This window comes from Aethalodelphis obliquidens, unplaced genomic scaffold (genome assembly GCF_003676395.1).
Source record: "Aethalodelphis obliquidens isolate GAN/ISIS:26980383/991018 unplaced genomic scaffold, ASM367639v1 scaffold2, whole genome shotgun sequence".
Lineage (NCBI taxonomy): Eukaryota > Metazoa > Chordata > Mammalia > Artiodactyla > Delphinidae > Aethalodelphis > Aethalodelphis obliquidens.
In genome coordinates, this window is record NW_020837946.1 from 78,416,682 (window position 1) to 78,442,987 (window position 26,306).

The window sequence follows — 26,306 nt, forward strand, 5'->3', positions numbered from 1 at the left end:
TGTTGTGCTGGATGTGTAAAGTTGTGGGGAAGTAAAGTGATGAAGCATGAGGGGTACTGATTTTAAATGCCTACAGTGTGAAATATCTGGTGACCAGATCCTGGTGTGCTAATAACTTTGAATGAGCGAGTCTTTCCTCTTACCAATAATAGAAACTCTAGGTGTCCCAGAGCATCAAATATTGCCCTTTCAGCTGGCTAACTTCTAGAAGTAGCTCATTTTTCTTTGTTCCTAGAGTGAGTAACTAGTAGAGTTCTACTTCTGGATTAATCCTAGTGACAAAGGCATCAGTCTGTTTTTAAATAAGGAAATGTTTCTGTCACTTTCAGTTTATTCTGTTGAATATCCCTATAAGTAAATCGTCATCTTTCGCTATTTTACCTAGGCATTATGACTGTCTCTTTCTTTCATCAATCAGATCACATTTATTGAGCAACTATTAGTGCCAGGCATTGCGCTTATTTTTTAAATTGAAGTTATTTTGTCCTTTGTGTATTCTTACTTTTATGTATCCTGCAAGTATATTTAATCTTATTTTTCTCATTTTGCTAAAGTTATCTCACTTCTTTCCTTCTTCTAGCCTGAAATCATACCGAAGCCATTAACCCCCAAATTCTGTGCTTCTTTTACTCAGAAGTTATGCCAATTTTTTTTGCCAATTAAAAAAAAACTTAAAAGATATAGCCAAAGTACATAACAATAAATCTCCTGATTTAATAGATTCCTTACTTCCCACCCTTCTTGATCATTTATAAAGCCTCTTGGAACTCCTGGCAATAGACCTAAAGTGCTTTTGGTTTTGCTAGTTAAGAGGACCAAAATGTTCTGAATCAAATATATTAGATCACTTCTTTGAATTTAGCCTGAAGCCTTTTCCCATGCATTTTTATTCTGCATCAAAAAAAGGTGAATATCTTTCATACCTCTGGGTAATATAAAAATGAGCAAAACAAATACTATATCACTTGATCTTATTCTCAATTGCCTGTTGTCCCAACATAATTATTAATAGTGCTTTTACTCTTAGAAGTGTCCTAATTTGGATAATAAATTATATGACCCCTTTATGTGTAGCACATACTCTTTTGCATTTACATTTCCTCCATTCCTCAGTCTTCAGATTAATTGATGCTCAGGAATAATTTGGATTTTTGCATTTGCTGTTAGATTAAATACCGAGAAAATTTCAACAAAGAGAAGGGCAAGACACCAAAATACAATCCAAAAGACAGCCAGCTCTTCAAAATCATGAAAGATGCTAATGATCTCACAAGTGAGGTATGTGTTTGTTTAACTGTGGTAAAATATATAATGTGAAATTTGCCATTTTAACTATTTTTAAATATGTAATTCGGTGGCATTAATTACATTCACAATGTTGTCCAACTACCACTGTTATTTCCAAAACCCTTTCATCATCCCAAACACAAACTCTATAACTATTAAGCAATAACTCTCCATTTCCCCCTCCCACCAATCCCTGGTAACCTCTAATCTACTTTCTGTCCCTATGAATTTGCCTATTAGAGATTTCATGTGAGTGGAGTCATACAGTATTTGTCCCTTTTTTTGTCTGGCTTACTTCATTTAGCATAATGTTTTCAAGGTTCATCCATGCTGTAGCATGTGTCAGAACTTCATTCTTTCTTATGGTTGAATAATAGTCCATTGTGTGTTTACATCACACTGTGTTTATCCCTTTGTCTGTCGATGGACACTTGAATTGTTTCCACTTTCTGGCTATTGTGAATGAGGTATGGTTTTTCACCGCCATCCCCAGCACTTGTTTCAGGATGGGACATCTTATTATGGTTTCCATTAATACCATTTTCCATTTCCTATTTATGTGATTTCCTTTTTTCCTTTACTGTTGTACAGGTTAAGTATAAGGCTGACTTGAAGAAACTTCACAAACCTGTGACTGACATGAAGGAATCTTTGATAATGAATCATGTCTTGAATACAAGCCAACTCGCCAGTTCTGTAAGCTCAATCATTTGCTCCAGAAACAGCTTGTTTCACCCATTTTCAACTAAATTCCTTCTCTGAGGTCACTTGCATCTCCTTCTCTGCTACTGAGGCACTACATTTATTAGAAAGCTCTCCTGTTCTCTGAGTGCATTCTTCCAAATTACAACATTAATCTACCAGTTCTCCACTGACTCTAACACCTCTCAGAATATAAAAATGCTTCTATTTTGGGGCTATTTAAATTTTTTTTCAAGTAACCACTCCCTTTCCCCCTTCTAAAAACATAGACTTACCACTTGGAATAGTTTCTTTCACTTTTAACTTTGCACCTTAAAACCTACTTTGAATAAGCCATATAACCTAAGTGTTTACATCCTTGTATTAACTGACAGTACTGAATGTGGATCTTCATCCTTTTAAAACATTTTCTTAAACCCCCTATGTAGTGTTTGCTAATTTTAATTTGGTCTTGGTGCTGTTGCTGTGTAAATATCTAATGTAAAGAGGAAAAATAGGAATGCTGAGCAGCTTTGCCATCAATGTGCCTTTTTTTGCCACCTTCCCCTCAGTACCAGTACAAGAAAAACTATGAGAAGAGTAAAGGCCACTACCACACAATACCCGACAATCTGGAGCAGCTTCATCTAAAAGAGGCCACAGAATTACAGAGTGTAGTAAGTTGACCAAGACTGACTTTTTTCCTGCACATTCTACAATGTAAAAAAATTTTGATGTATTCCACCCCTACCCGCCAAGGATGGTAGTTATAGTTGTAGTAACCATTGCTTGAGAAGATACCCAAAGATATTAGGGGCTTTGAATTTAGCAACATGTTGAAACAAATGTTTATGTTATGAATGAGAGCAGTGTGAACGTACGTTGGAGAAACAGTGCATAGACATGCAGTATGTGTTATTCAGGGTACTGACAGGGACTGGTAGCATGAAGATTACATCACAAGGGAGACAGAACCCTTAGAAAAGATTCCTAAGGATGATAGGGAGCCTTTGGAGCAGAGGAGTGATATGCTCAGGTCACCACTGAAGTGGTCTCTGGGTGTGGAAGAAACTGCAAAATTTGTAAAATAATTAAGATTCTCAGAGGAAAGAACTTAGAGAAGGAACTTGCTGTCACATGACCTTCTATATCACAAATTCAACACTATTTAGGTCCCCCATTGGGCATTAACCAAGAGGTCTAAATTACTAGAAATGCTCTCCTGTCATCTGTAAAGCAGCCCATGGTCCCAGGACTCTATTTTATTTTATTTTATTTATTTATTTTTTGAAAATGTGTTTATTTTATTTAAAAATACCTACATCATCCCTTTCATTTATTTCTTTTTACTTTTTATTTACTTATTTATTTAACATCTCTATTGGAGTATAATTGCTTTACAGTGGTGTTAGTTTCTGCTTTATAACAGAGTGAGTCAGCTATACATATACATATGTCCCTATATCTCTTCCCTCTTGCGTCTCCCTCCCTCCCACCCTCCCTATCCTACCCCTCTACGTGGTCACAAAGCACCGAGCTGATCTCCCTCTGCTATGTGGCTGCTTCCCACTAGCTAGCTATTTTACGTTTGGTAGTGTATATATGTCCATGCCGCTCTCTCACTTTGTCACAGCTTACCCTTCCCCCTCCCTGTATCCTCAAGTCCATTCTCTAGTAGGTCTGCGTCTTTATTCCCGTCCTGCCCCTAGGTTCTTCTGACCATTTTTTTTTCTTTTCGTTTTTTTTAGATTCCATATATATGTGTTAGCATATGGTGTTTGTTTTTCTCTTTCTGACTTACTTCACTCTGTATGACAGTCTCTAGGTCCATCCACCTCACTACAAATAACTCAGTTTCGTTCCTTTCTATGGCTGAGTAATATTCCATTGTATGTATGTGCCACATCTTCTTTATCCATTCATCTGTTGTCCAGGCCTCTATTTTAATGTGTTGTCACAAGCAAGAGAGCTGAGATTGGGCTTTGCTATCAAGATGCTGCGTGACACAGACTTCTGTCTCTATCTCTTTCAATGTCTCCTGTGTAAATTAGGAATATCTATAGGCTCCCCCCATTCCTGGTCACATGTGATGAGGATAAGGAGATTGTATTTGTAAAATAGCCTTGGGGGTCTTTTTGAGAATGATAGGTTTGTTAGTAAGTCAGTCAACAACTAGTCAACTGGATTTCATTTTTTTTTTTTTTTTGGTACGCGGGCCTCTCACTGATGTGGCCTCTCCCGTTGCGGAGCACAGGCTCCGAACGCGCAGGCTTAGCAGCCATGGCTCACGGGCCCAGCCGGTCCGCGGCATGTGGGATCTTCCCGGACCGGGGCACGAACCCGTGTCCCCTGCATCGGCAGGCGGACTCTCAACCACTGCGCCACCAGGGAAGCCCTGGATTTCATTTTTATACCAATCTATATTGGCAGCACTGAATATGTGACCAGTTATGACCTCAATTGAGTTTTTGATATATAATTAAAGCTGTATGCATTATCTATTAAATCAAGACCCCAGGTCCCTCATAAAAGTTCTTATGAAAGAAAAACTGGACATTTTAATCAGAAATATTGGCTGAGGCTCTGGCTAAAATGTTCACATCTACACACATCAAATCTTGGCCAACCTTATCTATGGGCGGTTTCCCCAGGCACTTTCTTGCCTCACAGCTTCTCTTAGCTGATTCTTCTGCAGTGATTCCTTTGTCTCCTTGAATTGAACACAAATCCTAACCATGCCTTGCAGACAGTAATGATGTTCTCCCACCAGGCCAAAACAAAAAGCTACTGGATCTGAATCACAACAGGAAACTGTTTTGAGTGGCAATGAGATACCACCCACTGGACATAATGTATCAATTAAAAATACTGTTGCTAAACTGGTGTCTGTCTAAAGATTGGCCAGAGAAGACATATCTCATAAAGCTTTTCATAACTAGGTGAAATACAAAGAAAAGTATGAAAAGGAACGAGGAAAGCCCATGTTGGACTTTGAAACACCAACATACATCACTGCCAAAGAGTCTCAGCAGATGCAGAGTGGGGTAAGTCCTGCACAAACCCACCACACAGCAAATATACCATCAAGCTGATGAAAACAAGCTCTACCCACAGAAGTATCCAGCCTGTTGTTATCCCAAAGTTGTGGATGATGGGACTCTTTAAAATGTGATGACTAAAATCTTTTCCATCTCACAAATCCTGTGGCTGTATTATAAAAAGAAATGATCTGAATAGTAAACATTTACCATATATGTTTTATTTCAACTATCCTTTTCATAGAATTAGAACATAGAAAACTGTTCCTAACACTGAAACAATTTATTTTGAACATAACATAAATTTTTCTTTGAATGAAAAGTTCTCTCTGTGCAGACCTACTGTTGGCTTTGAATTGCTCTTCTCTTAATAGGAAGCCTCCAGTCCCCAAAAGGAAGACTTTTTTCTTTTAATCAGGATTTTTATCAAAATATCAAGTCAACATGACATATTTCCTATTTTAGAAATGTAAGCAGAGGCATCTAAAATAGTTCTTTTAATTTTTAAGCAATAGTAGAGAAGAATGGATCTTATTTTGAATCTTAGTAAGTCTGTTTTCATTGGGAAACAGGCTTATTTTGGATTTCTTTTTGCCTCCCCTCCATGGGCATATCTCCAACCATAAAGATAAATGGTTTTTAATAAATAACATTTTGGGGAGCTTCCTGGTGTGTAGAATGCCAAATAATGAAAAATTTTGAAGAGTTTCAAACAATTGCTGAATCTGGGTAAAGGAACTATGGGAGTTCCTTGTACTATTCTTGATACTCTTCTATAAATGTAAAATTCTGTCAAAATTAAAAATGACAAAAATCAAGTTCCAACATCTCTTCCAAGCCTCCCAGTAAGACAGCCTCATCCAGGGATTGGAGAGGAGATGGGGGAGGTCGTGGCCCTCCCTCTCAACAGTGAGCAAAGCCTGAGAACTTGTCTGTGCTACATTATTCACCTTATCTGTTCAGTGACTTAATAGTCATGATTATGAAAAAGGCCAAATTTGCATTTGGTGCCCTCAGGTTCCCCTTCCTCTGGGGTGTTTTTGGTTTTTTTCCCCCTTGAGTCACTTCTAATTGAGAAGTAAAATCTTTTGTTGCCTTCAGAAAAATGTCATCAGGAGAGATGACAGTGGATTGAGAGTCTTGGTGGTATATCCATCCTTCCACTTTCAAAGGGCCAGCCCCCATCACAGCGGCAGACAGACGAATGAGAGGCCACCAAAGTTTCTCAGCCTCTGAGTTTCTTTGGGCCATTGGCTCTACACAGAGTATTTCCAGAACACTCAGGCATATTTCAAATGTGTGACCATTAGCAGAACTAAGATCAGTTAAGAGGCCATACACAGAAGGAAAATGGAATTATTTTCTTCCTAGGATTGAGAAAGAAATTGTAATAAACATTCTTAACTTGTCTTTCCTTCCTACTCACTTTAGAAAGAATATAAGAAAGATTATGAAGAGTCCATTAAAGGCAGAAACCTGATTGGCCTGGAGGTCACGCCAGCTTTATTACATGTCAAATATGCAACCAAAATAGCCAGCGAGGTAGTGCCTACTTGGTCTTTTCTTTCCCTCCTGATCCAAATAATTGCACTAATGACACTCATCAACGTGTTCCTTCTACCATTTTCACTACCACCTAACTTTTCAGGTTTCAAGTTGGGTTCACATGTGTTTGGTACTACCCCCTAATCTACTACCCATGTTAATTCTTCTAATTTTTTAATTGAATAGCTAATAAAATGTGCTTACCTCAGCCTTCTATTAATTTCTAGTTTCTTATTTGACATTGAATATTAACTAATGAAGCTTATACCCTGCCTTTATTCATATCTTTATTTACTAAACTGTAACTCTTTAAAATTAGAAGGATTTTTTATTTTGTTTTGGCTCTTCACCAAAGAGGAATAATCCAGGCTTTCTTGTCAGCATTGTTGCTTGTATTCTGTGCCGTAGAAAGAGTACAGGAAAGATCTAGAGGAAGGCATCCGTGGGAAGGGTCTCAGTGAAATGGAAGATACGCCCGACATGCTAAGAGCAAAGAACGCCACTCAGATCCTCAATGAGGTGGGCACACAGCCAACTGCATGCACAGAATCAACCCAGCATCTCCTCCTTCTTAGCCAAGTTGCATAAAAAACCAGAAAGCAATAAAAAGAGAGTTTTTGTATTTCAGATTCCATATTCAACATGATTATTAACCATTAAATAAAATATCTCGATTTTGGATGTGTTGATATTGTAACAGTCTGTTTCTGTAGTGGCTATTGTAACCTGTTATTTATCTAATATTATTTGATTTAACCTTGATACATTTGTTGTGCCCATTTAAATAAAGGCAGCACACTGGAGTGGTGGGCACCTAAGTATATTCCTTTACATACCAAACCAGATTTAAAATGTGCTTTTATACTTTAATTTTCTAAGTAGAGAATGCTAAAAAGCATTCCAAAGGACGCCTGGCATGAGTAGAATAGTTTCCTAAAGTGGTCTGCTGTTGTCACCACTCCATCCTGCCGCAGGGAAAGGTGAAGGTGACATCAGCAACTGAGGTGGCATGTTATGTGGATCTGTATTCACTCTGCACATTTATTACCTAGTCATGAGTTAAGTAACTTTTTTTTTTTTTAATGCTACTATAGAAAGAATATAAGAGAGACCTGGAGCTGGAAGTCAAAGGAAGAGGCCTGAATGCCATGGCCAATGAAACTCCCGACTTCCTCAGAGCCAGGAATGCTACAGATATTGCCAGTCAGGTCAGTGTTACTGTTCCATGTCAGTCTTTCAACAAAAAAAGTAGCTGAGATTACAAGGACACAGTGTTGTCCTTCTGTTGTCTTGTTGATCAGTTACAGTTAAACACATATAGTGGCATCCCTAAATATCCATATGGTGGAATGCATTCTGATGAAAGGATCAGGGGCCCTTTGCCAGGGCTGCTTTCATCTGTCCTTCTCCTAGCTCTTCTGTAAACAATTGATGCCTTACTATCTGTTGTTTATCTCTCTCTTTCTGCTTTCCCATACCCTACCCAACACCACCCTGCCCCCGCCCCCAACTAGATAGTAAGCCTTTCAACAGCTAGGACTCAACCTTTCTTTCTGAATCTCACTCTTTAGCATAAAGCTATAGACACAATAGGGAAAAAATGTTGGCTAGCAAATAAATGAATCCTTTTGGATAAGAAATATTAATCACTTCTTAGTCAAACTAAGCCAACAAACGTGCACGTTGTAAACATTTACCCAACTATTGGATGTCCTTTTGCAGGTTAAGTATAAGCAATCAGCAGAAATGGAAAAAGCCAATTTTACTTCTGTGGTTGATACTCCGGAGATCATTCATGCCCAACAAGTCAAGAACCTTTCAAGCCAGGTAAGGACATTCATCAGAACATCACTTATTGACCCCAATCATGAAGAACAAGTCTGTCCATTAATACCAAAGAAGATTCTTTCAAATCACAATTTTTCCCAGTGAAAAAGAAGGGGTTCGTCTATGATGCAAGTTGGAGTTAGAGTTGAGGTTTCCGTATCAGAATTAAAATAAAGGAGGGAATTTTAAGGTACTGAAGAACTCTTACATGGTACCACCCATAATTTTTTTAAATTTATTTTTCCAGCTTTAGTGAGATAAAATTGACATATATGACTGTGTAAGTTTAAAGTGTACAGTGTAATGGTTTGGCTTATATTTACTGTGAAATGATTGCTTCCATAAGTTTAGATAGCATCCATCATCTCACAGAGATACAGTAAAGAGAGAAAGCAAAACAAAAAGACAAAAATTTTGCCCTGTGATGTGAACTCTCAGGATTTACTCTCTTAACACCTTTCACATGTAACATAGAGCTGTGTTAGAGCTGCATTCACTGTAGTCGTCGTCATGCTGTACATGACATCCCTAGTACTTATTTATCTTATAACTGGAAGTTTGTCACTTTTGACCACCTTTCTCCAGTTCCACCTCACCCTCATGAGTCTCCCGCCTCTGCTAACCACAAATCTGATCACCTTTTCTAGGCATTTGTTTTGATTTTAGATTCCACAAATAGGTGAGATCATACAGTGTTTGTCTTTCTCTGTCTGACTTATCTCACTTAATGTAATGCCCTCAAGGTCCACCCATGTTGTTGCAAATGGCAGGATTTTCTCAGTTTTTATTCCATTGTACATATATACCACAACTTTTTTTTTTTTTTTTTTTGCGGTACGCAGGCCTCTCACTGTTGTGGCCTCTCCCGTTGCGGAGCACAGGCTCCGGACGCGCAGGCTCAGCGGCCATGGCCCACGGGCCCAGCCGCTCCGCGGCATGTGGGATCTTCCCAGACCGGGGCACAAACCCGTGTCCCCTGCATCGGCAGGCGGACTCTCAACCACTGTGCCACCAGGGAAGCCCCTACCACAACTTTTTTATCCATCATCTGTTGATAGACGCTTAGGTTGTTTCCATGTCTTCGCTATTGTAAATAATGCTGCTATGAACATGAAAGTGAGGGTATTTCAAGTTAATGTTTTCGAATCCTTTGGATATATTCCTAGAAGTGGAATTTCTGGATCGTATGGTAGTTCTGTTTTTAATTTTTTGTGGATCCTCTATACTGTTTTCCATAGTGTCAAAACCAGTTTACAATCCCACCAACAGTGCACTATTCTCCACATCCTCACCAGCATTTGTTATCTCTTGTATTTTCGATGATGGCCATTCTAACAGGCATGAGTTACCACCCGTAATTAAAGAATCAGTCTCATAATGTGGATGTAAAATTTGTGTGCAAATCTGGAAGAAACAAAGTAGACCGCCCACATTTGGATTATCAATTTTTTTTAATAAGATTGAGATTATGTCATCAACGCTAACCACACAATCTAACCCTGATTCCTCTTATGATGGGTAGCTCTCCATCTTCCTACAAATAGAGAGATAAAGAAAAGTAAGATGTCCTTCATACACCAGGATATACCCTCATTTGTTTTAATCTTCACTGCTGATCAGGAATCTGCAATTTACTTGAGTAGCCCCAAATTAGAATTTTTGCCTGTCTCCTAATCAGTGAGTTCTAAAGCAGTAGTTGCCTGGCCTGACTATACTTAGTAAACACCTGGGAATGTAGATTTCCTGGTCCCACCCTGGGAGCTCTGGCCAGGAGCCTGGACCACACCTGCTCACAGCTCAGCGAAAATATCCTTGTCACCAACCAAGGACTGGCATTCAGGAGGCCTTGCCGATGGCTCTTAACCCTCCTGCTTTTCTCCACCTGCCTGTTGAATAGCCTGGCTCCATCCAGTTCACTGTAGACATCCCCAAGTCCCTGCCAGGAACCTCAGGGGCTGTCAGCCTCCCTCGTGTGGACCAGTCCACAGGGGCCTCCCTCTGCCAGCTTTGCCATGACAATGGGTCCTATTAAATGCCTGGGCTCAGTTCTCCTGGAAAGAAAAGGCGTGGCACTCACTGACCCAGAGGGCTCTGTTTTATAACTCCCTAACATCCTTAAATAGTCAAAAAAATATAAAGGACTTCCCCTCTGCTGAGTAGGAAGGGCTATTTTAAGTCCCATTGGCCCATATCCCTGTATTATTCCCTATCCTTGTTTCTTGGAATCTATTTCCAGAAAAAGTACAAGGAAGATGCAGAGAAGTGCATGTCATATTATGAGACCGTTTTGGACACCCCAGAGATGCAGAGGATCCGGGAGAACCAAAAGAACTTCAGCCTTGTGAGTTTTTATTGAATCTAAGACACAGCTCACTGGTACCTGGGATGAGATGGGGCAAGAAGGATGCCTCTGGGCACACATGCTTGCGTATCTACCTGCAGCAGCCCTCCACACCCCCCCCCCCCCCCCCCCCCCCCCCTGCCCGGGAGCTGTGTGCTCCTGTCTTCTCTGAACTCACCTTATATCTCAATCCCAACTCATAGCATGAAAGACCCATCTCTTACTTTGTTGGTGGTTTCCTGTCACCGAATATGAACTATCACCATCTTCCATTGGTGGTGACATCTTTTTCAAAATTAACTCTAGGCAAGATATATATATTTAAAAACTAGTTTTAGGGCTTTAAAAATTTAGTTTCTTCACAAAATTCTTATTAAAGAAATTCCCGTTGGCTATGTGACTATGATTATTGTAGCATAGAAATTTTTTTTAAATATAAGATTTTAACTTCCTTTACACAATATAGGATAATACAATATATAAAACAATGTTGAAATCTTACCAAGATGTTTGCTCTTTTTTCATAGCTTCAATACCAGTGTGACCTTAAAAACAGTAAAGGAAAAATTACAGTTGTTCAAGACACGCCAGAAATACTGCGTGTTAAAGAAAATCAAAAGAATTTCAGCTCGGTATATTTACTATTTATTTTCCATTTAATGCTAACCTAATAATATCAGGCTCCTCTTTGAAAATATACTAGCCGTACGTTGATTCAGACAATTAACATCTAACCTCCTCAGTTAATGCTAGCAGTTATTTGTTAAAATTCCCCATACTTTGCTCTAAAATCATCAGCCCAGAGACCATTTGAAATAACAACTTAAATCTGCTAACAAAGGAGCTTTTTTCTTTTTAACTTTTTAAATCCCAGAGCAGTAACGTGTTGTCTTGCTCCAGAAGATGGATTTCTTTCTGACACTGTGATTTATTATCCTTTCCCAAAATAACTGACTTTGTATTTCTTTAATGGATTTTGTGTTTCACATGGGAGGGTTTTTTAATCAACATTTTCTGGTTTTTCTCATCATGTATTAATACAGTGTGATAATCTTAAAAGAAATTTCTAGATCTGGAAATTCAGATGTGTGTTGTATACATGGTTTGAGTTATTGATGCTGATGCAGAAGACAGTCCAGATACTCCAGCACTTGCCTAAGAACATTCTCTAGTGTCTTCTGTTTTCACAGAAGCCAAGTTTCCTAGTCTTTCTCCAGGAATTGCTGGGTTTTCCTTTCTTCTGTGTAACACTGTCCTGATTCTGAATGCCCAGGTTTTATATAAAGAAGATGTCTCACCAGGAACGGCGATTGGAAAGACACCTGAGATGATGAGAGTGAAGCAAACCCAGGACCATATTAGCTCGGTAAAGACAGCCACTGGGGACTCACTTTCAAAATTTTCTGCTCGCCTTTGAAGATTTACACTGATGTCTGAGCTGCACTCATGACTTTTGTCACCGGAGGCAGCTTAAGTTGCTAAAATAAGGGTCATCTCATAATGCAGTGCTGAGGCAGTTTTCATGAGGGCTGGTTAGATGTAAAAAATGGAGAGGCCTGTGTCAAAGCAAACCAGAGCTGGACAGTAGTTTAAGCAGTTAAACAAAAAAAAAGATTTTTATTCAGGACAATTGCGATATAGGGGCAAAGTGATCTTGGTATAGAGCTGAGCTCAATTCTAAATACAACAAGGGAAAGGAGGGATTTATGGGGGCGGGGATGGTTGGACAGGGATGAGGGGATGGGGAGGTCGGGGTGTGGAGAAAGGATCAGTGGATGGAAAATTACTCAGAAGAAACATCGGGGGTAAATGGGAGATTCTGCCTAAACCGACCTACCAGGATTTTTGCTGGAGGCAGGTCAAGGTGATCAGGCTTCTCCTGGGGGATTGGGGGCGGAGGGCGTCAAGGAATTTGATCAGATATCAAGGATGATGAGACATCCAGGGTGGGGGATTTTGGCTAAACTGACTTAGCAGGTTTCTGGCTAAAATTGGGAGGTGCAGAGATGGTCTAGGAAGTCCGAAGCTCAAGGCCTAGTTGGGAAGAAGGTTCAGAGGAGACTGAGTCAAGTTTGGGCAAGAAGAGACTCATTGTCACCTGTAAGAAAGTAGCAGTTGGGAGAGTCAGAGACCGGCTCTTCCTGGCATGTATATGTGAGTGTGTCCATCCTGGGCCAATGAACTGTGGCTGTAAGACATGGAGACCCCAGGGAAGAGAAGGGGCTTCAGTCTAAGTGTGGACCCCACCCCAAAGAGACCAGAGAGAGCCCAAATGTCCGTGTCCTTGGCACGGACCCAGTATCAGCATGTGGCCCCCTTCCCCCTAAGCATAGGTTTTGTGCTGTTTAAACTGCGATTTCGCACGTCGCGGGGCTACTAATCAAACGCATGCACACGTTCCCACTTTTACACCTGCAGGTGAAGTATAAGGAGGCGGTTGGACAAGGAACCCCCATCCCAGACCTGCCTGAAGTGAAGCGCGTCAAGGAGACACAGAAGCACATCAGCTCGGTAATGCGCCCCCGGCCTCTCCCCCACACTCAGCCCTCCCCCCGCCGGCTGGCTTGTCTCACCCCGTGTCCCTTCTGCTGGGCTTCCCAAGCCCGAGGATGGCGCGAATCCTCCCTGCCCTGTGAGGGGCAATGCGGTTTGCAAAGGCAGAAGAGGAAACTGTACGTAATAAGGAGCACAAGGCACTAGGCTTCGTGATTGCTCATCATACCTGCAGTTTCTAAAGTAAAATGTGCCGACTGTAGTAATAAGTTTATTGGGATGATCTCAAAGTAGTTAACCAAAAGCATATACATATAAACATAAAATAGAAAAGAAATATGTATACATGCATGGATGTATATACATACCTCAGGGCATTCTCCACGGTCCGGAAGACCCTAGGCAGCCTAGCGACGTCTCCGCGGCCTCCTCCCCTCCCTTGCCCTGTATCCTCTGCTCTCTCCTTGTAAATACAGCGCGTGTTCAAGGCGCTGGCTGTCATCTACCCACAAGGGTATATTATACCTTAACCCTGTTCTCTAACAGGAATCGCAGGCACCTGTGCGCAGTGTGTGTTTTGGGGGAGGTGGGATTCTCCCACACCTGAAATATCAGGTTTAGTACACATCTCTCCCGACCTTCTGTCCAGCTAGCCCCGTCTCCGCCCCCCCGTCCCCCCCGCCCCCCGCCAGCGCGCACGCGCGCCGCCCTTCCATCCGTAAGCAGTTTCTAAGCAATTGCTGGCTACTAGCAAAAGATTGTGTGAAGTTTGGGAAATAGCTGATGGCCCATAAAAGGTGAGGATCTTGGTTTCAGAGATCCGCCTGGCCCCTGGAGGCCTGAACTCTCATTTAATTTCCATTAGAAGACAGTTGCTATTTCTCTTGCAAGTCGTTTGTATTATTTAGACCTCATTCCCTTCGCATTCCCTGCCTATACTCTGGCTCCCAGTGGTACAGACTGCATTTAGAATTACATGTCCACTAATCCAGGAAAACCAGCCCGCATCTCCTTTGCTGCTTCTGATTGCAACTTCTTGCCTTTCTCTGATTTTGTTTTGTTCTGTGGTCCACGATCTGTTCCGTTGCCTTGCCTAGTAAAGAAATACAACTTTGTACCAAGATGGTAGATATTTAAAGATCCTGAAAAGTTTCCTAGCAAAGAAAAGATATCAACGCTAGTTTGTCAGTGATTTTAGGAATTAATCTGTGACACAAACCCCTAGGATTTCTGTGTTGCTCCCCAGCCTGTGCTCTAGTGCAACATAGAATCCATCCATTTAAAAAGAATTCATTCCTTCCTTTAGGCTGAAAATTCTTAAAATTGGGAGGGAGGGAGGAATGGAAGAAGCTAAGAGGCTCTGGAAGTTCCTTACTTGTTTCATTAACATTTACAGTCCTTTGACACTACCCAGAACAAATAGGGACTCTTCCCTGTTCAAAAACACTAATTGGCAAGACCCAGCAGTCATCAGTAAAAATTTCAGAGAAAAATGCTCTTCCTGGAAAAATAAACTGTTTAAGTCTCCTTGCATTAAGGGTACGTGCAGTCTAAAGGCCAGCTAGGAATTTTCAGAAGAAAATACAAAACAAACAGAAAATTCTCAACAACTGTGAAGGAACAGAGGATCACATGGTTAGAAAAATCTAAGCCAAGCCATCTGTTGAAGTACAAATCTATTGTGGACCCATTATATTCAAGGGACTAATACTAGATGTTATGAAATGGTTAGACTTTTTTCATTGTTAAATTCATTAGCACTATTTAATGCATTTTAGGAATGTACTAAATGTTGACTACAGAAAATGCATAATTTAGTACAGTCTTCAAGGTAGTAAAATTACTACTTTTGAAGAGAGAACATAGATATTTGTGGCATTTCCTTCCTCATTCCCTGAGTGTCATGTTTGAAGGCTAGATTGCTTTTATGAGTTTCCACCAAATAGCCCACATAGAGCTGTAATCCAAAGGATTCGTGGTCATTTTACTTTTTTAGATGTTCTAATTATCTTCTACAGGTTTTGTACAAAGAAAACTTGGGAACAGGCATTCCAACCCCTGTCACTCCAGAGATTGAGAGAGTCAAACGCAATCAAGAGAACTTTAGCTCGGTATTTACAAATATATCAAATAAGATACTTGATTTCCCATTAAAAAAATTACCAGAATAACCCATCATCCTTTTTTAAAAAGCAACATCTTAACACCAATTTTGTGTGTGTCCGTGTGTGTATGTGTGTTCAACCTGACCATCTGGACTTACACAAAATGACTCAATTTTCTGATGGTATTTTAACACTTTTGGCGACTGACAAGTGTGAGCACTTAGATCTGAAATACTGTAAATAGAATTAACGTAAGATTCGTCACCATTCATAACTCAACCTTTTCTGTGGTACCTTTTCATGCCCAGAATTAGCATTGTAGAGTTTATCCTTAAAATGTGAAGTAAAAAATAAAAGCATTATCCTTACTAAATATTACTCACTAAAAAACCCCCTCCTCACACCAACCCCCTGCCCCCCATCTTCTCTCTTCCTTAATCTTTGTGTTTGTTTTGAATGTCTTTTGGGTACTTTCTTGTATCTCACAGGTCTTGTACAAAGAAAATCTGGGGAAAGGAACCCCAACCCCTGTCACTCCAGAGATGGAGAGAGTCAAACGCAATCAAGAGAACTTTAGCTCGGTATTTCTTAGGGGCCAAAAAATAAAATCCCTTATTTTTTATTTAAAATAATATTTTTAACACATTACCAATATATAATTTTCCTGTAAAAATACTAAATTCATATAATGAAAATAATGATACCAAATATTACCTCAGTTTTCAACCCAAATCTAATTTAGTATTTATTTTAGTTCTGCTGTGAAATTTTAACTATGTTTTTCCTAAAACGTAGCTATTGATCACATTCCTTAAAAACCTGTAATACTTAGTGCTTCCTTCCTCAAATTCCCCTTGAATAACAGTAGGTGTTTCTAACCGGTGTGGCACAAGTCAAAAGTAAAATCTAACATGCCTCCGAAAGGATAATGTTAGCTAGAATTTTATTTGTATTTATTGTGGCTCTGTTTGATGTATTTTGTTCGCAGCTCTTCTTAAAAGAATGTGATTCTTGAACATTTTCATTCCAAAGACAACATAGCAATTCAGAGTAACTCAGAAATACAGATTTACTTGGCTCAGCTATTTTTGGTACATCACGAGAGAGATAAATGAGCTTTCCTTGGAATAGTTTCAGGATCATTGAAAGCTAATATTTATTTAGCTTTTAATATTTATTTTATTCCCCCAACCCCCCCCCCCTCTTTTTTTGGTTCCCTAATTTAGAGTTACCAGCAACTCATGAGGCATGTAAATTTCAGTTAACTTGAGTTGTCTCTGATAAGGCCGTCCTTGTCTTTGAGAGAAGGCTTATATAAGTGACTGACTCCTCCTGCAGCCGGGCAGCTCGGTTGCTATGAATGCCTCTTACTGATAGACCTCATATTGTGTGTGATGAAACGGCCAAAGGTGATCTGTACTTGTTCTATTTCTTAAAGTTATTTAGGCCAATTTTATGTCATTATGAAAACAAACAAGCAAAAATACTTTTAGAACCTATTTTATAAGCTGAGTCTTCCTAAACAGTGGGTCCAGGCTGATTTGATTGTTGATTTTGTGCACACAGATTCTGTACAAAGAGAACTTGAGCAAGGGGACTCCCCTCCCAGTCACTCCCGAGATGGAGCGGGTCAAGCACAACCAGGAGAACTTTAGCTCGGTATTTGGGAGAAAGCTCTTTTAACTCGTATTAAAAAAAATGATAATACCGTTGTATAAAACAAAACTTCTGTTAGTCCCTTTAAAATAATCAGTTTAACACATTTTTCTAAAAAAAAAAAAATCTCATCAACTAAATTTTTCTGTTTTCCAGATCTTTTACTCACCATTTGATTCTAACATTTTATACTTCCTATAATAGTCCCTTAAAACGTTTCATTGATTCCTTTCCTTCCCTTTTCACGTTTTATGGGACTTTTGAAGTTAATTGATGTCCAAAACCCCCAAACACTATAGCTTTATTTACTTGGGAATACTTTTATTTGATGTAGCTGCGTTAGCATTGAAAGAAAAGACACAGGGCTTGAAGCCATGTGTAGAAATAGTGGCCCTTGCTAGGGACAAGGTTTAGCTTAACATAGATCCTATCTGGATGAACAGAGCACCAAGAAAGAAAATCACTTCAGTATTGGAACCCAAAGCAATCTTATCTTGATACTTGTTCTAAACAAGCCATTCCATGAATAGAAATCCAGATCTTCTGATCTTTTAAAAAATATACAAATTAGATCATGAGTCTATATTTAATGTTATTTTCTCTTTTATTAATATTTTTGTTGCTAAAAAACTCTATACTACTCAATAGTCTGTGAAACTTTTATATAAGGATCTTAGATTTACTTATGCCTGGGATGGAGAATCAAATGTCATTAGGAAAATTTAGCTGGATTTTTTTTTGGGGGGGTGGGCGGGTAGGTAGGGCGAGTTTTGATCCAAAATGTTTTTTAATTCTCCATTTAAATATTTTCTGAAAGTTTGAGTCTTTCACACAATTAAGTAACTTTCTTTGGTCCCACTGTCTTTGTTTTGTTTTGCTTTTTTGTTTTTAATTACTATTCACTAACAACCTTTTGATTTTATTAAATTTTCGGTATAAATTGATATTATTTTCGGAATGTTATATTCACTGTTTTCCCTATAGGTATATATTATTATTCCTTCTTTTGGAAAGGTTTACATTAATTTTCAAAACTATTTAAAAATCATTTTCTTCTGTATTACAGTAAGTATATTATTGTTCATATCTATTTGAGATATTAATGATCCTGGACAATTTCTTTTAAGTAACCATTTGTGTTAATTTTTACATAGGTTGCATTTAGGCAATTTTTATCCAGTGGTGCATAGAGCCTTTAAGATTCTATGGAAGATAAACAGTGCTATGTATTTAGACTTGACCACCTCTATAACTTGAATTTACCCAACAAAGACCAATTTCCTATATTGCATAGATTTGACCTAGGGTTTAAAATATCTGTTATTCTGTAAAACAGATGTTCTGTGTAGGGAAAATAAATATTTGCCCATCTAATTAAAAAATAACCTTTCTATTGTACACTAAGCATTTTAGTAATTTTATGAAATTAATTTGATTTTTTAAAATTCCTAACACAGAAAACCAACATTTAATATATGAGTTAGCTTAAAAGTTGAACATCAAATACACCAGCACTTTAGCCAAGGAAATATGGAGCATGTTTTCATCCAGATCTGTGCTTGAAAAAACAGATTGACTTGGTGAATTTGTCTTTCCTGTTTGACGTCTGTGTTTCATAGTACGTTCCTTACACGATAGCTGAAAGGGCTGTTTTTGACTGCTCTTTTTTTTTCTGGATGCTTTCTTGTATCGTACAGGTGTTGTATAAAGAAAACATCGGGAAAGGGATTCCAGTTCCCATCACTCCAGAGATGGAGAGAGTCAAACACAATCAAGAAAACTTTAGTTCGGTATTTAAAAAGCAAACAAACAAAAACCCTTTAACTAATTTTAAACCATTTTTTAAAAAGATTAATGGCTATATTTTAAAACCTAATCAACTCATCCCAGTAAAAACTTTGACACGTCTTGTGTCTTGTTTGCAACTTAATGCTGCCATTTCCCATGAATCAGTTTCCCCATTTTGGTTAAACATTAACATCACTTAAAAAATGTTCAATATGATATTCCAGCCTTTAAAAACATAGCATTCCCAGTCTCTAGGCACCCACATTATCCTGCTTTGGCAACTTTCAGTTGAACGTAAAGCTTACAAAAATTTATTCTGCAAATAAATTTAAACTGTTGGCTTCATTTCCTATTCTAACCTTCTTGGTCTCTACTGGTATTTGTATAGATATTTTCAGGGTTTTTTTTTTAGCATTTTGTCACTGTTCTCCATTTAAATATAATTAATTCTTCCCAATATGTTCACCTAAACTAAAAATTAAATACCTTGACTTCTTTTGAAAATCAACAAAAGAAGACTTGTGTGTATGCATCTTCATATATGCAGTGTTTATTAAACCTTTCCAAATCAAAATAACTTATTTGGTTCTCCTTCTGCCTCTGCCCTTTTTTCCCCCAACCTCATAACAAGCTGGGGGGCGCAGCTCATCGTTCCCTTCCATGGTGCTCTCCTTTGCTCAGTGATGCAGAGACTAGTTCAACAAAACAGTATAATTCTTTCAAATTTCTTAGCTTCCCTGCTCCTTCCTGCATTCCCTTGCTTTTAAGGACATCTTTAGGCTCCTACAGGTTGGATCTAGAAGCTTCTGGTATTTCCCTTCCTCTAACTGGTCCTCTTCCTCCTTGTCCTTCTACTCCCAACTGCTCTGCAAGAAGGGGAGAGTGGTTGATTGCTCTTTTTGTTCTGGATGCTTTCCTATCACACAGGTGCTATACAAAGAAAACCTGGGCACAGGAATCCCAATCTCCATCACTCCAGAGATGCAGAGAGTCAAACTCAATCAAGAGAACCTTAGCTCGGTATTTTGGAAAGAAAGGGAAAATAGATGCCATTTAACGTCATAATTAAGTTGATTCTTAACATTTATTCTTCTTTTAAATCCACTTCCCTTCCTTTGCTTCTAACATACCTCACTTTAGCAAAAGGACATACTTTCACATTTCTGTGGTACTATTATGGATTTTTTTTCAAGTTAATTCTGATTTCTGTTATATCTGGCATTTAAAAAAATGTTTTTTGAAACCTTTTTTCTTTTAGTTTGCTTGGATAACAACACAACCAAGTTCTAACAATCTCAAATCCCCACGTGACTGTTTGGGAGGATAACTCCAGTCTTTCCCCAGTAACTAAGGGCCCTGCTACCCCAGATAGTGTCAGTTTGCTAATCCCAAAGGTGGCTATCATTAAATTTTTTTGTGGCATCTTGTTAGCACATAACTCCTGGCTCCTCGGACTACTGTGTCATTTGATAACAAGGAAGTTGAACTGACCCTTAAAATCTCACAACAAATGTAATGTTACTTATGGTTGTTTTTCTGGATGCTTTCTCATCACACAGGTGTTATACAAAGAAAACATGGGCAAGGGAACCCCTTTACCTGTCACTCCAGAGATGGAGAGAGTCAAACACAATCAAGAAAATATTAGCTCGGTACTTTGGCAAGGAAAAAAAAGAAACTACTTCTTTAATGATTTAAAATAATACATATTAATCCTACTTTTTAAAGGCAACTGAAATTTTGTGAATTTCTTAATCACATTTATCCTTCTTCCCTTTAGAGCTATTCCTAGACTTAACTCCATAATAACAAGGTTGCTTTAATCCATATTTTAAAGTTCTAATATCAGAAAGTAATAAATCATCCTTTTGCTCCTCTCTCCCTAAACTTACTCTCTATCCATTACCCCTAAGGTCTCTTTGTTTTACATACTTGTGAAATTTGGGGAGTGGCGTAGTAGGTGTGACAGGGCTCTTTCTAGAGAGTGGAGTTGTGATTTTGTTGTGTTTTTGCACCTGACTTTAGGTTCTAATTTACCCTGCCGGATTTGGACAAAGAGACCTTGGGGAAAAATAACCCCTAATCCTCTCCTTCAGGGATAACGACATAAATTTAAGATCCAGTAGTGGTTTTGGCAAATGAATGTCAATTTACTTAAAAATGAAAGTGTCACTCGAACTGTTTTTTGTTTTACCAATTTTAGTTCTCTTTGTTCTTCTGTATTTATCATGGTCTTCAGCTGCTAATTTTAGTAAGCCGTTTTCTGTAAGCCTGCGCTCTGTGATATTTTATACGTTTATAGATTGCTGGGGCATTGGGGTTTGTGTGGGGACATTAGTGTACGCAGTGAAGCGCCAGCGGCCCTCCGCATCTACACTGTCTGCAGGTTCCTCGGATACTGGAACGCAGGACTCCTGAGACTAGTGTGCATTAGAATCACCGGGAAACCCACGGTCTCTCATTCTGTAGATCTGGCTGGGCCAGAAAGTTTGCATTTCCAGCAGGGGCTCAGGTGATGCTGACCTTGCTATCCAGGGACTTCAGCTTTGAGAACCACTTCTTTGACAGAATTCTTCCTCTTGAATGCCATATCCCGAAACTCCTGTAACCCCAAGAATGACACTGAGGTGACAGCGAGGTTGGGAATTTATCACGATATTTCCTATTGACTTACCATGATAGTGATCTAATTGCTGAAAACATTTTTCCTTACTACGTATGATGATGTACTGAACTAAAGCAAGAGGCAGAGCACAGATGATAGCAAGGATACATTTTCCTGATGTGTCTATGTGAGTTCAAGTGTGGCAAAAGGGTCCAGTCTCCCTATGCTATTTAGGGAGCAGCCTCCACCTTCTGTGTTATTCAAGCGCGTGCCCCTAAGTCCTGTGAGATGACCTGTCAGGAGCTTGACATGCGTAGATTAGTGGGAGAGTGAAGGCAGTTTCCCATCCCTGCCCCACATCCCGGAACTAGGCACAAAAACTGCAGTTCTGTCTTGCAGGCTGTAAGGATTTCAGGGCAGGGTCCTAACCTAGAAATGTGTCTTGCTGTAACTACATCAACTTGTTTTGGAAATGTATTTCTTTCCATCTAATTTTATTGCCCAAATGGTTTAGCACCCTGAGCCTCCTAACAAATGATCTGTTCTGTTTAATCTTTTGGTAACTGCAATTCTTTTTTTCTTTTTGGCTTTTTGGATCCATTGGACTCATGTAGGTTTTGTACAAAGAAAATGTGGGGAAAGGCACCCCAACCCTTGTCACTCCAGAGATGCAGAGAGTCAAACGCAATCAAGAGAACATTAGCTCGGTATTGTCTTGAGAAATGAAAGTGCTTTTAATTTTGCAAAGTAACCCCTGCCGTTTGACCTGCTCCTAACTCCATCCCAGGTTAAAACAAACAAGATGCCAGCTTTTTACAATCTCCCCTAAATGATATACATATACTGTTGCCATTAACTGTTTTTTAAGCTTTCTTCTAGAGTTGTACTCACTAATAGTAATAGATTAAACCTGGAGTTTTCTCCCCCAAATTGCATTATATTGAATAGCCTGAATACTGCCTCCTAGTGACTTTCAGGTCCACCTTTGTATCTCACAGGTGTTATACAAAGAGAACCTGGGGAAAGCCACCCCCGCACTCTTTACTCCCGAGATGGAAAGAGTCAAACGCAATCAAGAAAACTTTAGCTCGGTATTTGAGAGAGGAAAAAAGAAATGGTGACACTTTTAACAAGTCTGGCAAACATGGTTATACCACTAACTTATCTCACAGTTTCCCCAAAACTTTTATCTTTTAAAATTCTTCTTTACCTACTTAAAAATGACATACCAACCCCACCGGCTCACCTGATTTACTTCTTTCGTCACTTTTTGCTTTCTACAATAACATTTTAATGGCTTTCTCTTCTTGAGGTGTTTTTATAGAGTGTGACATAACTGAGCCATAACAACAGCTCGATGATGGTTTTCAGAACTGGGTTTCTGCTCTCTGATATCTGGATGCTCTCTTGGCCCCTCTAGGTATTGTACAAAGAGAATATGAGAAAAGCAACTCCGACACCGGTCACTCCAGAGATGGAGAGAGCTAAGCGCAACCAAGAAAACATTAGCTCGGTATTTTCTAGGACTAAAGAAGGAGTAGTGCAACAACTTGGAAAATAACATTTTAACATCATAAAAAAGTGTTTTTATTCAACTGAAAATTCACACTAAAATTAACATACCTGTGCTTTTAAATTCCAAATGACTGTACTAAGACATAACAAGTTAATTGCCAGTGTTTCCTCTTCCCTTTTACTTTACTCTGAGGTAGTCTTATGTAACCAAGTGTAACAAATTGACTTCCTAACATCCTCAATCTTCAGCAATACTTTTTTAAGATACCTTATGAAACAGGTAATACTCTGAAATGGAAGCCTTCTCTGACTTTGATATTTTGGGTTTTTCATTTCTGAGATTTTGATTTCTGTATTAGCATATTGGTTTATGAAATCTGGACATACTCCTTCAAAAAATGATCACTTGTTTTAAAGGATAATTCTTTCAAACGTCAGTATCACGTTTAGCTCCAAATATCATCCAATGTGCTGGTGCTACAACTCCCAGCAAATTCAAGAGATCACTTTTTCCCCTTCCTTTCAAAATTATACTTTGCCCTGTCTCCTCAAACTCAAAAGAAATTCTTTGTCTCATTCAAGCCCTGCCTGTCCACCCTCATGCTAACTGTTCCTCTGTCAGTCATGGGTGAGCTGGGGCTTTTCAGGTGACTCAAGCTTCCCTCCCCAGTTTCTTTCACCTCCATCTGTTGGAAAGGTTTTGAGGTTTCAGAATTAGGACGGTACCACAACCTGTCCTCATTCATGGTCTCTCCTCTGCCAGGTGCTTTATTCTGATAGCTTCCGGAAACAAATACAAGGCAAAGCTGCCTATGTCTTGGACACGCCAGAGATGAGACGGGTGAGGGAGACCCAACGCCACATCTCAACGGTGAGTCAGGAATTCCTCAGATTGGGTGGGCAGCCTGTTGGAACATGTAAAAAAGGAAATGATCACACCATCCTATTTTCACCAAGTGAACTCGTGAAATTTCAGGTGAAATATCATGAAGACTTCGAGAAACACAAGGGTTGCTTCACACCAGTGGTGACAGACCCCATCACTGAACGAGTAAAGAAGAACACACAGGACTTCAGTGACATTAACTACCGAGGTATTCAGAGAAAAGTGGTAGAAATGGAACAAAAACGGAATGACCAGGATCAGGAAACTATTACAGGTAATTGGAGCCTGGGGAGAAAAATCAACGTTAAGGAAGGTAGAAGAACACAAGTGACATTATCTAGAGCAAAGCAAAGGCCAGAGGACCTCAATCTGTATTTTCATTAGATGTGAAAGAAAACCCCTATCACTTCACTGTTTACAAAGCTGAAATCTACTTTATGCTTTGTTCCCCTCCTAGAACTAAGCTCAATGAGTGTTATTCAATCCGCCTGTGGTTGTTTAGGTTCATGCCTTGGTCTCCAAGCTATCGCAAGTGTCCAAGAACATCTGTGCTGATCCTGAATCTCACTTTCAGGTTTACGTGTCTGGCGTACAAATCCTGGCTCAGTTTTTGACTATGATCCAGCAGAAGACAACATTCAGTCCCGAAGCTTACACATGATTAATGGTATGTGATGCCACAAAAGGCTTACGACGTAAACATCACCATTTAGTGGGCTAGTGCCAGTGGCTTTTAGGCTCAGAAGTTCGTCTCCTCCAGGGCTTTCAATTTCCTGAGACACCCATTCAGCATAAGAACACCTCCTTGACTAGTGGGCCAAGCTCATTTTCTAGACAAGTTCAAGTTAGGAAAGATTGTTTCACTGCCTAAGGGTAAGTCCCCTTCAGTCCCCATTATCATTTTTTTTTTTTTCCTAAAGAAAAAAAGGTAGTACATCTTTCTGTTGGAGAAATAATGAAAAAAAAATACATAAGCAAAGGGAAGAGAATGGATTTGCCCTTTAACAACTTTCTGAACTCTCTTACGTCAAGGAAGATTAGCCACTCAACGAAACAGGCCACATACCTTTATGCCTTCTATTCATGTTAAAAGTAAAACAATATGTAGTGCCTATAAGTCTCAAAGGATTTATACTCTAGTCCACTGATGAAGAGAGACCAGTAAATCAGTGGTTACACCCTGACATGTACAATTTTAAAGGTCTGCACACAGATTGCGGAAACACAGAGAAAGTGTATCTAAATAAATTTGGAAGTTAGGGGGCATGTTCTGTAGAAGTTGAAAGGTGGAATTTGTGCACATTACTATCTGTTCATTTTAGTGAGCCCGGAAAATGAGCAGGATAGAGGGATGGAGTAGTAGTCAAGGACAGACTCCGGGATTGGAAGCCTGGCTGTACCACTTAACGGATAGGGGACCTTGGGTGATTAAACTGTCATCTGGAAAATGTATCATAAGAGTTTTTGAGGGTTTAATCCACAGAAATCTACTTAAAACCCTGCATGCATGACAACAAACAAAAGCCAACTGAGAGTCAATTACCGTTAGGCATTGCTGCTATAAAAAGTTTCACCTCTGCTCCCTCTCCAATGGATCTTACCTCCCCAGCACAAGCTCAGCGCCGGAGCCGGGAGCAGTCTCGATCTGCCAGCGCGCTGAGCGTCAGTGGCGGCGAGGAGAAGTCTGAGCATTCAGAAGGTGCCCACCTCTCCACCTACAGCGACGGGGGCGTCTTCTTCTCTGCAACCTCACCAGGTACATGTGGATGGCCCTGACCTTGACAGCCACAGCCAACCAGCTAGCTCCCTGGAGGTTACTGTTAAGAGATGCTTTGAGTAAAAACACAACAAAAAACATCTAGATCCTTTCTTCTAATGAGAGGACTAGAATTGTGGCGAGGTACACGCAGTTAGCTATTTCATTTTCATTCCTCCTATCTTGGAAATCATTCTTTTTAAATTAGGGAAAAAGATTAGCTCAGTTGCTAATCACAGATTAAATGAGGTCTAGTCACGTTTTCTCCTAATAAACCATTTTCTCCCTTTTCAGCTTACAAACATGCAAAAACCACAGAGCTCCCACAGCAACGATCATCTTCAGTTGCTACCCAGCAGACAACGGTATCCTCCATCCCATCTCATCCATCTACTGCTGGCGTAAGTAACAGTAACTTACTCAAGTCATTCTCACTTTTTGATATGTGCAATAATGATTATAGGTGTTCTGGTCTTTTTTTTTTATTAACCGAATCTTCTATTTTACATAATGCTCTTTTACTACACATCTCATGCTAACAGTAATAAATTATCAGAAAACCTTCATTAGCAACTCACATTAATTAAAAAGCATTACTCGGTGATTGAAAACAAACACACCAAAAAAAAAAAAAGCCTAAAGCAAAGTCATCATTTTGGTCTCATTAGACCCACCCACTATCTTAAAGCAAAACATCTGTGGCTTGGAATCATTCTTCCAGAATATATTGGGCTGGCCAAAGAGCTCGTTCGGATTTTTCCCCATCATCTTACAGAAAAACCC

General features: G+C 39.4%; 2 protein-coding genes across 2 annotated transcripts in view; one reads left to right on the top strand and one right to left on the bottom strand.

Annotated features, from left to right (window-relative positions):
- NEB (nebulin) overlaps positions 1-26,306 on the top strand; it is a 248,266-nt gene that overhangs the window by 218,546 nt on the left and 3,414 nt on the right. Inside the window, exons 125-151 of the mRNA XM_027078303.1 lie at positions 1,168-1,278; positions 1,879-1,983; positions 2,541-2,645; positions 4,908-5,012; positions 6,438-6,548; positions 6,960-7,070; positions 7,646-7,759; positions 8,274-8,378; positions 10,615-10,719; positions 11,247-11,351; positions 11,993-12,085; positions 13,138-13,230; positions 15,231-15,323; positions 15,806-15,898; positions 16,884-16,976; positions 18,671-18,763; positions 19,689-19,781; positions 20,321-20,421; positions 20,965-20,980; positions 21,981-22,073; positions 22,365-22,457; positions 22,787-22,879; positions 23,645-23,752; positions 23,858-24,041; positions 24,342-24,434; positions 25,377-25,523; positions 25,818-25,924. Coding sequence (XP_026934104.1) covers positions 1,168-1,278; positions 1,879-1,983; positions 2,541-2,645; positions 4,908-5,012; positions 6,438-6,548; positions 6,960-7,070; positions 7,646-7,759; positions 8,274-8,378; positions 10,615-10,719; positions 11,247-11,351; positions 11,993-12,085; positions 13,138-13,230; positions 15,231-15,323; positions 15,806-15,898; positions 16,884-16,976; positions 18,671-18,763; positions 19,689-19,781; positions 20,321-20,421; positions 20,965-20,980; positions 21,981-22,073; positions 22,365-22,457; positions 22,787-22,879; positions 23,645-23,752; positions 23,858-24,041; positions 24,342-24,434; positions 25,377-25,523; positions 25,818-25,924 — 2,763 coding nt within the window. The remainder of the gene's footprint in view (positions 1-1,167; positions 1,279-1,878; positions 1,984-2,540; positions 2,646-4,907; positions 5,013-6,437; positions 6,549-6,959; positions 7,071-7,645; positions 7,760-8,273; positions 8,379-10,614; positions 10,720-11,246; positions 11,352-11,992; positions 12,086-13,137; positions 13,231-15,230; positions 15,324-15,805; positions 15,899-16,883; positions 16,977-18,670; positions 18,764-19,688; positions 19,782-20,320; positions 20,422-20,964; positions 20,981-21,980; positions 22,074-22,364; positions 22,458-22,786; positions 22,880-23,644; positions 23,753-23,857; positions 24,042-24,341; positions 24,435-25,376; positions 25,524-25,817; positions 25,925-26,306) is intronic.
- Positions 22,080-26,306, bottom strand: part of RIF1 (replication timing regulatory factor 1) — a 66,773-nt gene continuing 62,546 nt past the window's right edge. The window contains exons 38-39 of the mRNA XM_027131384.1: positions 25,369-25,584; positions 22,080-23,786 (exon numbers count right to left, since the gene is read on the bottom strand). The gene's annotated coding sequence lies outside the window, so the exon portion shown is untranslated. The remainder of the gene's footprint in view (positions 23,787-25,368; positions 25,585-26,306) is intronic.